Source organism: Triplophysa dalaica, chromosome 19, assembly GCF_015846415.1.
Source record: "Triplophysa dalaica isolate WHDGS20190420 chromosome 19, ASM1584641v1, whole genome shotgun sequence".
In the NCBI taxonomy this organism is placed as follows: domain Eukaryota; kingdom Metazoa; phylum Chordata; class Actinopteri; order Cypriniformes; family Nemacheilidae; genus Triplophysa; species Triplophysa dalaica.
Genome location: NC_079560.1, coordinates 16,165,179 through 16,180,422, shown reverse-complemented (window position 1 = coordinate 16,180,422; position 15,244 = coordinate 16,165,179). Strand labels below are relative to the sequence as shown.

Below are 15,244 nucleotides of genomic sequence, written 5' to 3'. Positions count from 1 at the left end.
AAAATACTACAAATCTACATTCAGAATGAATGGGTGTTCATCTCATAAGACCACATTGTTTTCATTATAATGTGATTTTAAATTCTCAAAATATTTTCTTTTGCATTTCACAGAAGAGTCAAACAGTTTTTAAATACCACGAGGAAGAATAAATCATGACAATTCAGTTTTTTGATTGAAAAATACTGAATTTGAATTTTTGGTAAAATAGGGATATAGCCATAAGGAACACTGACAAATGTCTTGTCTACATTGTTTTTGCAGACTATACTGACCCCTAGTGAACGTTGCAGGATGTGTGGAGCACCTACTCCATATAAAATAAATGTTTTAATCAGGCTACTAAACATGTGATTATTTATTTATATGTAAATATTTCTGTAAGGCAGCTTTATCGCGATCATCGTATCAAATTAAATTGAATTACTTAAGCTGTGGGAAATATGTTTTTCATATACTTATAAAACATTAGGAAAACATTACTCTGTGCACCTTTAAATAACATTAAAGGCACTAAAAGGCAGATTTTCAAGTAAAATTATGAAACCAAAGATTTCTTGGAATTATGTGCACTGATCATTCATGCACAATAAGAAATGTTCATAAGATCACATTCCATTTTCATGTTTGTTTTTAAGAAAGAAAAAAATGACGTATATTCCAACAGAATGCATTTTTATTTCTTTAAAACGGCCTGTAAAACAGCACTATTGTAACTCCCACCACTTGCACAAGACAGAACTGATATAAACGTGTACTCTTCTGGATATACAAAACAAGTTTTATGGCATATAAATACACGGGACTGTCTGAGAGGACCTTGCGGCTCCTGGACATTTTCAAATGTCAAACAAGTCCAAGACCTGGAAAGAGATTTAAAATGATACTAAACTAAGACTTTGCATCCAGTCAAAAGATAAACAATTGAATGAAAATATCAAAACATTAAGACGGAATTCAATCAGGAGAGAAGAACAGCTGAGATTGTGTGACGGGGTTAATGCACTTAGAAAAAAACAATCCATTACAAACGATGCACAATATTACAGTTCAATTTAAATGAATATTTATCAAATTAAAATAAGTTATCAAAAAACGCATCATTTTTGTTCCCTCTTTCCATTCAATTCGACTAATACATAATGTGAGATCTTCATCGTGTAGGCACTCTACTGACCCAAGCGTATGAAAGAGCACAGGCCCAACAATGGACAGTAATTAAGGAATGTGAAGAAAAAAAAATGAACTCAAGAAATGAAACCACAGTCGAGCACGTGTATCTTGCAAAGGATGTTCTGGAGTGAGATATTTGCCTGGAATGACAAAAAAACGATGAAATCATAGTGTTGGAGGAGAGCTGTGCCCTTCACACGGATTACACATTCTTCTCTCTGACACGCGCACTTCATTTGAAGTTTTCTGGATTTGTCGAACGTGCCTGATTTGCAGCGAACAACAGAATAGAAAACGCATAAACCCCACCTCAAGAGCCGAGTATTAACCTGCGTTACATAACAAGCACAAACAATTCTCAGAGTAGGTGGGCCAGAAAAAACAAAGCAGACTAAATGAATGCCACATTCGCTCAGATGGTGAAAAACGCACTCCGTTAGGAGAGGGTGTTTGGTGGGTGTTACACAAAAAGCAGTCCTTGAATAAAGGGTTGTTTGTTGTGTTGTGTACAGGTGGTCATTTTGTCCATTAAAAGAGGTCCAGAGTTCAAAACACAGAGATGAGCGCAAAGACCCCGTAGAGCAGAGCGCAGGGATACGCCACCAGCAGCTGCTGTCCGTCCATGGCCAAAGCAGAGATGAAAATCTTTGAGGCCGAAAAACTGCACCAACCGATGATGGCGGCTGTAAGAATAATACCCATCATGCCCCTGAAAGAGAAATACACTAGATTAGGGCAGTTCCATGCAAATGGCAACCTTAAGATGAAAAATTGTGCTGTCAGTCGGAAAATCAATAATCACATCTTTTATAATTCATGTAAAATGTTTGTGTAATTAATGTACAAATAACAAAGACAGTCTATGTTTTATCAGTCCATTATTTTCAGAATGAAAACATGCAGCACTGCTATCAATACGACTATTGGCGTCTCTGAAATATTTTTTTTCTCAATTTTAACATTAATTGTAGCCATTCAACATTGAAGTATAAATGAGCGCTTTAAATTTTTAACATTTATTAAGCTTTTAAAACATTTAATTTAAGTGAACTTTAAACAAACTCTACAAGCCTATTATATTTAGGAAGCCCAATATAGATATACTTGTGTATATATACAGTGCTGTGAAAAAGTATTCGCCCCCCTTGTTTTTTTGCATATTTGTCATGCTTAAATGATTCAGATCATCAAACAAAGTTTAATATTACTCAAAGAAAACCAGAGTAAATACAAAATGCAGTTTTTAAATTATGGTTTTATTTATTATAGGAAACATAATCCAAACATTTCTGACCCTATGTGAAGAAGTAATTGCCCCCCTTGGTAAATCATGAATTAACTGTGATGAATTGAATTGAAAATTTCACTAGCCACACTTAAGCCTCGTTACTGCCAGACCTGTTGAATCCCAACATCACTTAAGTAGAACCTGCTTGACAAACTGAAGTAGTCTAAAAGATCTAAAATAGCAACACATCATTCCGCGATCTAAAGTAATTCAAGAACAGATGAGAAACAAAGTAATTGAAATGTATCAGTCTAGAAATGGTTACAAAGCCATTTCTAAGGCTGTGGGACTCCAACGAACCACAGTGAGGGCCATTATCCACAAATGGAGAAAGCCTAGAACAGTGGTAAACCGTCCCAGGAGTGGCCAGCCTACCAAAATTACTCCAAGAGCACAACGTAGACTCGTCCAGGAGGACATAAAAGATCCCAGAACAACATCAAAAGAACTGCAGGCTTCTCATGCTTCTGTCAAGGTCAGTGTTCATGATTCTACAATAAGAAAGACACTGTGCAAAAATGGAATCCATGGGAGAGCTCCAAGAGGAAAACCACTGTTGACCAAGAAGAACACAAAGGCTTGTCTCACATTTGCTAAAAAACATCTTGATGATCCCCAAAACTTGGAAATCCTAAAAGAGAATCTCCGGCCATCGGTTTCATTTCAATTTCATGACCTTAAAAAGGCTGTTCATGCTCGAAGACCCTCCAATATGGCTGAATTAAACAATTCTCCAAAGAAGCGTGGGCCAAAATTCCTTCACAGCGATGTGAAAGACTCATTGCAAGCCATTGCAGACGCTTGATTACAGTTGTTGCCGCCAAGGGTGGCACAACTAGTTAATAGGTTTAGGGGGCAATTACTTTTTCACACAGGGTCAGAAATGTATGGATTATTTTTTCCCTTTATAAATAAAACCATCATTTAAAAACTGCCTTTTCTATTTACACTCTGGTTTTCTTTGTGTACTTAGAAAATTTGTTTGATGATCGGAATCATTTAAGTATGACAAATATGCAAAAAACAAAAACAGGAAGGGGCAAATACTTTTTCACATCACTGTATATAAATATATGTGTGAAGAGTTTGGTTTCCAAAATGAGTTAACTCCGTTTTTTTATTTATATAAATCATGTTTTTTTTATTGTGCATTCCAATTAATATCAATCAAACTGAAGTTGATTTGTTTTGATAATAACTAAAAATATTTGTTTTGATAATAACTAAAAATAAAAAAACCCACTAACTAACATAATAAAAACATGATTTTTGAAAAAAATGTATAAACTGAGTCATCTCATTTTGGAACTCTTCATATATACAGTATGTGCATATACGTGTGTATTTATATGTGTGTATATATATGTATACAGTGGGTAATGAAAGTATTCAGACCCCTTAAATTTTTCACTCTTTGTTATATTGCAGCCATTTGCTAAAATCATTTAAGTTCGTTTTTTTTCCACACTAATGTACACACAGCACCCCATATTGACAGAAAAACACAGAATTGTTGACATTTTTGCAGATTTATAAAAAAAGAAAAACTTAAATATCACATGGTCCTAAGTATATATATATATATATATACCTGTGCCTTTCCTACCTGGAAATATACAGAATATACAGACACTAAATAGAGAAGAATTTACATTAACGCTACAAAACACATTGAATGTTTTTCCCTTCACTCTTTGATTAACATTAGTGACAGGAGTTCAAGCAGGAGGTTATTAATAAATACAAGCGTTATTTAGATCTTAAGTTGTTATGGTGTGTGGGCTGACTTACTGTAAAGAAAGCAGGACTCCTAAGCTGGACAGGATGATCATGGGCAACAGACAGTAACCGAGCACACTGGCCACACACCCGAATGAGACGCCGGTCATGCTCATGAGGTTGAGCAGGCAGTACATACCCAAACACCCGATGGCACTGATGCCATACACATAACCAAACTGAATCTTACCCGTCTGAAACATAGTAAAAAACACCATCAACTAACAAAACGCTCATTTTCAATCATCTGCTTAACACTACCAGAATGTCAATCAATAGAGCTATTTATAGAACACAAAAATGTTGTTTGAAAATGTAAACTACATCAGGTTTAAGACACTTAAGAAACAGATCCGGGTTTTTACCAAAAGTAGCGTTGCTCCAAAAGCAAGACAGAACACCATGGGACCAGCCAGGTCTGTTTCGTTCATTATACTGCCATCTGCTGCTTTTAATGGGTGCAGGACGGTCAGCGTCTTCTGCCAGATGTGGTCGAAGTTGATCCCCAACTCTGCAACCAAAAACAGCATTTTTATGTTTGTTGAAGAAACCAGGAGCTGCGTTCGCGCATGCAAAACCCACCGCAGCGATGCTAGGATGGTGCAGCCGTTCGCCAGCGTGTTGCTTTCTGGCCAAAAAAGTCCAGCTGCCTACAACTATGTTTACAGCGCATGCATCCAATAACAGGAATTTGTGTGTCTGCCTGAGCTCATTTGGCTAATGTTTTATATGATTTTCTGGTATTCTGCATGTTTGGGTACATAACAAAAAAAAGTTGTATTGATGTATATTTACATTTATGCATTTCTAAATTGTTTTACAGTGGATTACAGTGCATTCAAGGGAAATATATTATCAATACGTTTGTGCCCTGGGGATCAACAGTCACCAGTCAAATGTTTAGGATCACTTGAAAAAAAATGTTTCTCGTAATCTTCTGAATTAATGTCAATGTTTGAAATCACTTTTCTAGATAAAAATATAATTGTGCCAACATATCATTTTTATTAGAAACCTAATTTTTTATTAAAAAAATTATTTGGACCAATTAAGAAATAAAAAGCAGCCAATAAGAGCCCAGGCCATAGATGGAAATTCCTTCAGCTCTGTATAAAAAGCTTCTCAGGTTGAGACCTCGAGACCTTAAAAGATTCTAAAATATAAATCAAGCTAATGTATGCTTTTAGTCACAACATAATTCAAACAGCTACATTTGTGTTACTTCATGGTTTTGATGGGTTCAATATTATTCCAAACTGTGGAAAAATATGAATAAAGAGTAATGCTAAACTTTTGACCGGTAGTGTAAACAAGCTTGTATGAGCTTTAGCAACAGTGATGCTTGCTTTAACAAGGAACAACAGAAGGAAAGAAATGAAGTTAAACTTCATCTCGCTGCATGCACTGCCGATGCGGGATCATTCTGGCATCATCTCTCTCTCTGATAGCCTCTGGTCCATTTTAAGCACAGCTCTGAATAACTGGAGCAAGCTGGCATTACAAAGCCCATTTAACATCCCCACCACACAAGGCTTATATTAAACATGCCCCCAGGAGGCACTTTTACAGGTTTAAAACAATGATTCTTTTAAATTTGGGAATGAAATATAATGCATTATTTATTTCTCTCAGCATATTGGTTGACTCGTGACAGCAAATAAATAAAACACATCCTCATGTTTTCCGATACAAAAGTCTTTCTGTTGCCTGATAAACAAGTTAATGAACAGAAGTTTGGTGTACCACAGAAGAATGAGTCACATACATGTCGAATAAATGATGTTATATTTGTGTGAACTAAAAAAACCACACCCATCCAGACTGCCATGTTATTGGCATGTTCTGGTATCTCTTACCCTCCAGTAAAGGGGGTTCGTCTTCAAAGCTACTGCCGTACATGGACTGTGAGGCGGCGGGCGTGAATGCTGGTGTGGGCTGAAAGATCTGGCCCGAGTATGCCAGCTGGTCCGGCATCATTCCTGGACCCGCCGAGTACCCCATGGGCTGCGAGTATTGGTACTGACCATACTGCCTGTTAAACATGACAGAGAACAGGTGTACAGTCAAGATTAGATCACTGAAGAGAAGTAACTGAAATAAAGTGAACAGTATGGGCACGGATATGACATGAGACTTGGTCACATGTTATGTCAGTTTCACATTTAGTTCAATAGTTCGATTTAAGCTGATCCGCTTAAAACTTTACTAAATAATAATATTAACATGATCAGAACTTTGTGCAGGCTTTAAAGTTGCAATAGTTAGGTAGAAGTGCGGATGTATACCTGTTGTAGGGGTCATCTTGGTTCGTGTAGGCATATCCTTCTTGACTCTGATCATCTACACTGTAACTAGACTTATAAAAGTCTGTGTTTAAATTGTCAAACCCTGACATTGCAAGCAGGCTGGAAGTAAAAAAATAGAAGCAGTGATCAACACCTGTTAGAGAATACAAATGACTATATTCTTCTAGATGCACTTTGGAGTCAAAATTAATAGTTTCAGAGCTTCCTGTTGACATGATCTTTCTTTAATATGTAATATTCTCAATATGTTTGATAACATGCTTCCAAAAATAATGGTATTACTGCACATATCCACACAAAAAAAACAATAGCACGGCCACGTACACAAACAATACATGGGTGGACACATGGTAGCACACAAATATGACCACCAGGCTAAAACATTTAACAAACATGATTAGACAAATGCACAAGTTTAAAGAAACTGCAATGCAATGAACTTATACTACGCATTAAGACACGACAGTGTTACTATGGTAAATTCGCCAAATACTGTGGTGGTTGCCATGATTTGCATTGTCAGTAAAACAACACAGATAAAACCACAAATGTTATGTGTGTTTTTACCAAATTCACCTAAACGTTGATTAACGTTACACGTATGAAAGTGACAAAGATTTAAAGTGATCTTTAACAATAATAAATCTTGTTTCTCTTTTAGTTCCGTTAGCTCATCTCCATCAAAATATAACACACTCAACGACACACCGGCTCAGTGTCTGCGTTATTTTACCAATATAACACAGACCTTGTTTACAACATAATAATGTGTAAACAAAAATGCTGTAAATATTACTGTTATACTCACACTGATAACCGCAAGAGACTCCGCCAACGCCGCTCGCTACGTGTCAAGAAATAACAGAGGAACTTCCGGGTCACGGCGCGATGACGTAAGACACAGACAGCAGAGAGCTCACGCGCCCCCGCTATAGGACAACTCACTTACTGCACGCAGCTATTTTATGTGAAGTTTATTTGCATAAGCAGATAACAGTTTGATTACCTTTTATTGTGTAAGTCAGCTGTATTTTTTTAGATATTATTAATTTTTCAAAACAACCCAACTGCAGGTTGATTGCTTTTACTTGGAATTCACAATACACATGTTTTTTTTTAATCTTTGAAAACAGAGTTATCATAAAAATAAGGAAATTACAGTATCTGTTATAAAACATAAATCATGCCATCGATGCATCTAAAATAATCAAATTAAACCAAATAATAATGACAATACTAAGAACAACAATTATTTATTTTTTATGGTTATATAAATACATAAAAAATAATATTTAAACATAAAATATATTATAAAAATGGAATAATAATAATAGTATTAAAACAATTGATTACAAAGTTATATAAATATTCCACAAATAAATACTTAACATAATATATGATATATCATATTAAATTTAAACAATTGAACAATTAGTTTAGTCACCAGTAACATAAAAGCAACATCAAATTCTAAGACAGCTATAATGCACATGGCATCAAAACTTAATAAACACTCACGTTTATTGGGTCACATTTCTATGTACTCATCATATTTGTAACAAGCAGTTAATTTCTTTAATTATGTTAATTATGTGAATTTCAACACTCAACCTGATATTTCATAGCTCTTGGTGCACAGTGAACTTAAAAGGGAATTGTACATAACATTACAAATTACATTACATTAAATAATATAATTAATGGCTATTTAGAAGATTAAGAAATGCAAATGTATATAGCTAGACACCCAATGTCAAATCATTAATGTGCACATGATCTGAAGTGTATTGCGTGTATGAATCATTAATCATCTTCTCCAGCATACTGTGACAGTTACCCAAACTAGACATGGATGTTTTTGTGTCAAGATGCACTAAAAATAAATCTCTGCTTGGAAACCAGCCTTATTATTCTGTAGAGATATTTAATGGAGGTTATGTGTGAGGGGTGCCTGTTTTGTTTCAGGAGAGACTGGGAAAGGCTTGGTGTATTGGATGGTCTGTTCAGCAAGCACGACATAATGGTGCAGGTAGAACATTAGGCTGGATGGAGAGATAATGTGGTTGGTTACAGGTTCCATCTTGTTTATGGGTCATTACTGAAATTCACTGTTGCATTGTGCCCTCAGCTCCAAGGTGAGCTCCAGTGGGATAAAGCGCGTGGAAAAAACGTCAAGTAAGCATAAATAAGACAACAAGCAGCAAATTCAGCACTTTTATATTTTGTCTTATTATATTAATGCTTCCTGAACTGTTATTACTGCTTTTCTAAAACAATGCATGACCACATCTACTGGCCTGTCAAAACCCACCCTCTTAATCATATTCTGCTCCAGATATGACCCTCTTTAAAAGGAATTTAATTTGATTTTTTTTCACTAATTGAGAAAATTTTGGTCGCTTCAGGAAGTGAATTGCAACCGCAAACCTCACAATTACAGATATTTGAGGCACTTCATCACTGTCTGGGCGTTGCGCCGCATGATGCAACGTGACAAGAGATAAACAGAACGCATTAGAACCCATTATAATAAAAAAATGTCCAAACTGGATGCGGCTTGGCAACGAGTCAATCCCATCAGAACAAGCCATGTGTTATGTCGGGTGGGTCGCATCCGGTGTAGACACGGTGTAAGTGTGCAGTCACACCTGCAGCGACTCTGTTGCTACGTGTCGCTAGTCTCTTGATACGAGGTCATTAGAAGGCGTTCCTAGCTTTGGTTGCTCTAGTAACATGTATAAACACACTCTTAACATGACTGACAGACGGATGACGTGAGCTCCTCTGTTTTACTCCTATTGGTAGTCGCTCCTGAAAGTCGCTCATCATTTGCATAAAGTTGAGCAAATCCCAACTTTTTGTTGCGTCGCTAGACACGTCCACATCCTATTGCCAATGGTCACTGTACCTCGTGTTGCCGGAAGTCGCCGGCTCTCTATTAAAAAGAATGACATTTGCCTCGCTTTGCCGCAATGTCATATAAAGATGATCCTCCAGTTTAGCTCCTACCTAGTCAAACATACCAGAACAAGCCTTACTGCTTTGTTTTAGAAATAACTATAAATATCAAGTGTAATTCTTACTAATATTTCAAAGTGTTAAGAAATTGATGCAGTGCACTAATTAAACACATGAGGTTACAGTTCAGAAAACAATGATGAATGATAACAGCATGCAAAATCAGCGTGCTGTTCGATTTTTTCTTTAGACAAGGTTTTTTCCTCATGGCATTCATCTGTGAACACCATTTTTTATTCAGATGGTGGGGAAAGCACCAGTCATGTCTTAAATGCATCACGGTCGATGGGTAATAGACTGTAGTCCATTAGCTGTGCTGGAAGGAGAGCACAGACGCTAAGCAAGTGGCCGATTGAATCTAAACAAATCGAGACATGATTCGTTAAACACAAGGGAAGGATTGTACTTTTTGTAATAGTTATGTATGAGTTTCCAGATTATCCTCAGTGTAAAAAGATGAATCTCAGTAAAATACAGTCACTTGTAAACGAGAGTCAAAGATGCAGAGGATGCTGAAAAAATAAAGACTGTGGAGGATCTTTAGGATTTTTGGAGACCAGTGGACAGTTTAAAAACTCAAGTCTTCAACAACTATCACAAAACATAAAAACTATCATTGATTGTTCAGTTAACATCGTACAGTATTATAATCAGTTGCGTGTTAAACTGTGAACTGGCATATTTAAGTTGAATAAGTACAGTATGTGATGTAGACTATGTAAACATCTGATATGTGCAAAAACATGTTCAGGGCAGTGGTAAATGTAAAAACAAATGTTTTATTTTTTGTCCTTTTCATAATATTTCAACATTCCCCCCCAACACATTTAAGACTATTTAACAGTATTAAAATCCCCCACCTCAAATTTTCACCCCAATAAAGTATGTTGTAATATTTAAGAAAACATGTTTATTCGTTCCAAAAATGGCAAGGTATTTTAGTTTTTGAAAGGTATTTCAGTGCTCATTTTGTCTCATTTGAAATGTAAATGTAAGTCATCTTAAGCCCCACTTGGAAGTCAGCTAGGGTCCCCTTGTGCCCCCCTGTTGAGAGCCAGGGGTCAACTGAACTTGAATTTATATAAAAAGGGAGCCCCCATTTTTTTCAGCATTTCTGTAATTTCAGTCATTAGAAATTTGTTTCCCTTACACTTAATAAATTTGATGAACGGATACAATACACTGACACAATGACATGTAACTGGAAGGGCCTTAATCCTTCTTATGATCGTATTTTCTTTTAAAAGTTCCACAACATGAGTCTCCTTAATGAAAGAAAATGGAAAACCGTCAATTGGTGTGTACACAAATCTAGGTCAGTGAATCACTATTCTGCCGTAATTACCTTCTGTTAATGTTTTTTTTTAAAAAGCTGTGCTATTGCCAGGCTGTATGTGCAGATTACAACAACACAAAACACACACACAGACACAAACCTTGGCAATTTCTTCACTTTTGCTCTTATAAATGCATCAGAGACCTATGCAAATAGGGCATGTTTGTATCCAAACACATCATATTTCATCCGGTCTGTTAGTGGGAGCATATCTTGAAAATATGAAGAAGAAACCTTTGAAATGAACAGATAGGAAAGCCTTACGCATTTGTGTTTTTCGCTACCTCCTCATTCATTTATATTTTAAAGCTTTTTTGATGCGCGGTTAAAGGGTATAAATAAATCAAAAGACTGTTTGGAAACTCCCTTCTGGAAAATCAAGCTGGTGGATGTGTTTTAAAACATTGCGGCGTGCTTCTAGTTGGTCCAAGCTGGTCTAGAAAACACTGGTAGATGTTTTTTGCAACCAGCGTAGTCCAGTTTAAAACCAGCTCTAATGTTTCAAAACACAACATGGGCAGATACATAATCACTAAATGTATAATTTTTTACATCTTTCTGTGATTAATAGCTTATACAAATAAGTATTTAATGTTTGTACTTATTTAAATTGTCAGATGGATATTTTGGGAGGGGCTCAGGAAAAATCTGGGGGGGCCTTGCACAAGCCCCTCTGGACTCGGCCCTGGCTACCAGCTTAAACTGGAGCTTTGAATGCATGTACGTGTGTTTGTTGATGCACGATACCCGACACACTCCCTTGCTACCCCAAACAATTATCTCCCGCATAAACCCAGGTGCCAAACTCCAGTAGCCGAGGGCATTAAACATCAACAACCCTTCACGTGCACATCTGTACGAAAAAAATTCTATACGATGCTACGGTGCTGTACGGCAGACATCCCGGCTTTCTGGACTGAGGGATGCGATGGGAAAACCAGCGAAACGCATGGACAGCACGGCACAGAGGCATGGCAGGGTCTAATGGAATCTCAGCTGGCAAAGACTGGATCCCTCTGTGGCTGAAACTCTGTCTCAATTATAGAGTCGTCCCATGCGGCAAGCAGGCCTCCTTAAAACCTTCCCGAACAAATAATTCATCATCAGCTTCCCTCCGTGCTGGAAATCTGCAGCCTGACAAAAGTAAGTTTAGGATCCAGAGTGTGAATCGTGCAATTGCTCCAAGGCTCTAAAAATAGAAGATGCAGGAGTGGCAAACTATGCCCGGGCTTAATTAAATACTGAGGGTATGAAACCAGAAGAAACAAAATCCGTTTTAGTTTTAATGATTTCTGTAGCTATGCATTCCCACACATTTAATATATACAGCTCAATTGCATCATTGTTTATGAATTTATGATAATACATCTTTATTGTCTTTCTGAGATTTGTGAATAATACTGTACATAGCAGCTCTGGGATCAGTTTTGTCATTATAGGAACGAAACTGGATTTGTAAGTTATAAATTCTCAGGTCAAATTATCTGAGCTTTGCTGTTCTCAACAATTGTCAAATTTGGGCCCATTTCTTGTTCTCCAAAGTAATTTAAAAAGACAAACAATACTTCGAAAGAACATAACATCATTTGGTCTTTAGCTATTAAAGGGTAACATCTGAGCAATTGTGTTTTCCTCAGAAAAGCAAACTTCAAAGGTCACTTCAACCTTGCCTTGTAAAGAATAACAATATGCACATGGAGGAAAATGAAAACAAGGCTGATTACTGGAAATCCCTCTGGTGTTTCAAAGGAAAAGCGGCACCGCCCCTCCCAAGCTAAACCGTTGCTTAGCAACATCTCATCTGATAGAACCGCCCACAACATGAGTTTAACATCATTTGCAAAACACAACTGCCACCTGCAAAGACCCTTTATTTTATTTAAAGGCTGTTTAAAGAGTTGCTAAGAGAAGGTTTTCCAGTCTGACAGTAATACTGTATGTAATGCATGATGTGTTATCTTAACACATTGTTATTCAAGGGAAGTCCCTCCTATGGTTATGCAACGGTCTGTTCCCATTTAATAAAACCAACATGATTCTCTGTGGCTCTTTAAAATTTAATTTAAATGAATAAAAGATTAAACAAATAAATGCCTTGTGTGTTCTAAGCACTTTCCCTTTTCTCTTGTGGGTGAGTGGAACTGCAGCCTTGTACTTTCTTGTGAGCCCAGATTTATCCTGTCGACTCTGTCAGCTGCAATATCTGCAATGATATAGGAGACAAATCTGCAGTGGATTTAAAAATAAAAGCAGGTGGCTTTTTTCATGCAAAAGCACATTTGGGAAAGATTTTTGAACAAGCTTCATGTAAGTATATATTCTAAACATAGTGCAATAAGGAAATAACAATTCAATGTTTTAGACATGCTATTAAGTTGTTAAAATAAAACATGTCGGAATAATTAAAAATCGTTTCATTTTCGAGCTTGAACTGCATGATCAACTTTCCGCTGATGCACCTGCACAGGATTATGGGACATCAAAAGCAGAAAAGGATCAATTCATGTTGCCTTCCAAATTCAATTAGATGAAAGTATTTCAGGACATGCCTTGATGCCTTCCTACGCTGGAATGCAGCCTCTAAAGACAGCATTTTCAGCTTTCGTGCGCAGCCAAAATGTGTTATAAATAGCAGTGCGTACAACAGTGATACTGGCAGCTGACAGTATAAACAAATGAACAAACTGTTTGGCTTTGGCTGTGGAATATGTAGAAATCTGTGAATGATGGAAGATGTAAATATGAGGAGTTTGAAGAGGTTTCCAGATCTGATTCCAAAACTGCACTGCACTGCCCTGCTTAAGCATAATATATTACTGATAGTTCACACAAAAAGGAAAGTTCTTTCATCATTTACTCACCCTATTGTCATTTCAAACCTTGAAGGCTTTCATTCTTCGGCAGAACACAAAAGAAGATATTTTGAAAGTTGGTAACCGAACAGCACTTGCCCCCGTTCGCTTGTGTTGTACGGACACAAAACCAATGGGGCAGAGTATACGACATTATTCAAAATATCTTCTCTTATGTTCTACAGAGGAAAGAAAGTCAAACAGGTTTGAAATGACAAGAGGGTGCTTAAACGATGACATTTGTATGTTTTGGGGTGAACTATCGATTTAAAGGAACAGTTGACTTCAACTTGAGAATAGTCATTATACATTTATATGTATTTTTACACATTTGTATACCACTATGTGTTACCTACAGTATCTACAGTACTTTTATAGTCATATCTTTATCATGCTGTTGTTCTTCATGTTCATAAAAAGACCATGTTTAAACATCTCTCACGCAGTGGTCTTAAGTGACGTCTTGCTAATAATTGATGTCTTTACACTTCGTAAACATATTCAAACTACTGTATGAATTTTGACCCACTCATTATGCAGTGGCTTTTTCTCACCAGCCTTTAATGTTCGGTGAGGCAGCCTGTCTCTTGCGTATTTGCAGACCTAAATTAGCTGTGTGTTCATGCATGTACGTGCATGTACATGTACTATATGTTGGCAACAGTTTTGAGGCGGGGCCAGAAAACCTGCAAGCAGCAATATCAGCAAAACACTAAAGATTTCCTATACATGCACACCTATTTCATTTGCTATGTGCGGTCTTCATTCATGTGATGTCATACAATTTTCATCATTTCATTGCATAACATCACTTTTAAGTCACATGACTCACTTCTAACATGATTCTTTTTAACTTATACAGCAGAATGGTTGCATGTATAGAGTCTCTTAATAACAACACTCTTTGATATGTGGATGTTTGAGATGGGAATTGTAAGATTCTTATGTGTTTGATCCAAATGGAATCAAAATATTAAGTGTAGAAATGTTTTGATTTAATGTATAATTGCAAATTAAAAAACTAAGAGCAATACGTAAGTCAGTGCAAAGGTGGTTCTGGACCCTGGGGTGGCATAATAAGCTTAAAATGGACTTAAATTGTGTATTTAACATGACAAGACTGTAAAAAACAACTAAAGGTTTTTATTTTTTGTGTAACATTGCAAAAGTTTTATTTTATTTCAATGTTTTCACACTGTCTTTATAGTAAATTTAACTTATTTTTTGAATGAAGTTTAATATGTTATTACATTTTTCTGTAAAAAGTGTGCAAATTAAAACGAAAAAGTAAATCTTACTAGTTGTTTTTTACAGTGTTCAAGGTTTATTTTGTTGCAATAACCTTCAGTTGTGAAACACAAATAACAATTTTGCAGTCTTACATATGACAGTCATAAAAGCCAGAGGCTTTTCTGGCTTTTTTGACAGCAAAAATGTAATTCTGTGAATCATATTGCCTTTGTGCTTGTTCGATGACTATACAACACTGAAG

At 36.4% G+C, this 15,244-nt stretch overlaps 1 protein-coding gene across 1 annotated transcript; it reads right to left on the bottom strand.

The window, feature by feature from the left end:
* Positions 1–654: 654 nt before the first annotated feature.
* Positions 655–7,427, bottom strand: yipf5 (Yip1 domain family, member 5). Its single transcript, XM_056732008.1, has 6 exons — positions 7,355–7,427; positions 6,526–6,645; positions 6,097–6,272; positions 4,606–4,751; positions 4,253–4,434; positions 655–1,882 (listed from the first exon to the last, which is right to left on the bottom strand). The coding sequence occupies exons 2-6, from the start codon at positions 6,633–6,635 to the stop codon at positions 1,720–1,722; spliced, it is 777 nt and encodes a 258-aa protein (XP_056587986.1). The 5' UTR covers positions 6,636–6,645; positions 7,355–7,427; the 3' UTR covers positions 655–1,719.
* Positions 7,428–15,244: the final 7,817 nt, after the last annotated feature.

Bases quoted from the DNA above. Each gene is read 5' to 3' on its own strand.
- yipf5 (XM_056732008.1), bottom strand. From the start codon at position 6,635: ATGTCAGGGTTTGACAATTTAAACACAGACTTTTATAAGTCTAGTTAC. The intron at 6,273-6,525 runs GTATACATCCGC...CATGTTTAACAG, and splicing joins CAAGATGACCCCTACAACAG to GCAGTATGGTCAGTACCAAT. The intron at 4,435-4,605 runs GTAAAAACCCGG...ACTATGTTTCAG, and splicing joins TTGGAGCAACGCTACTTTTG to ACGGGTAAGATTCAGTTTGG.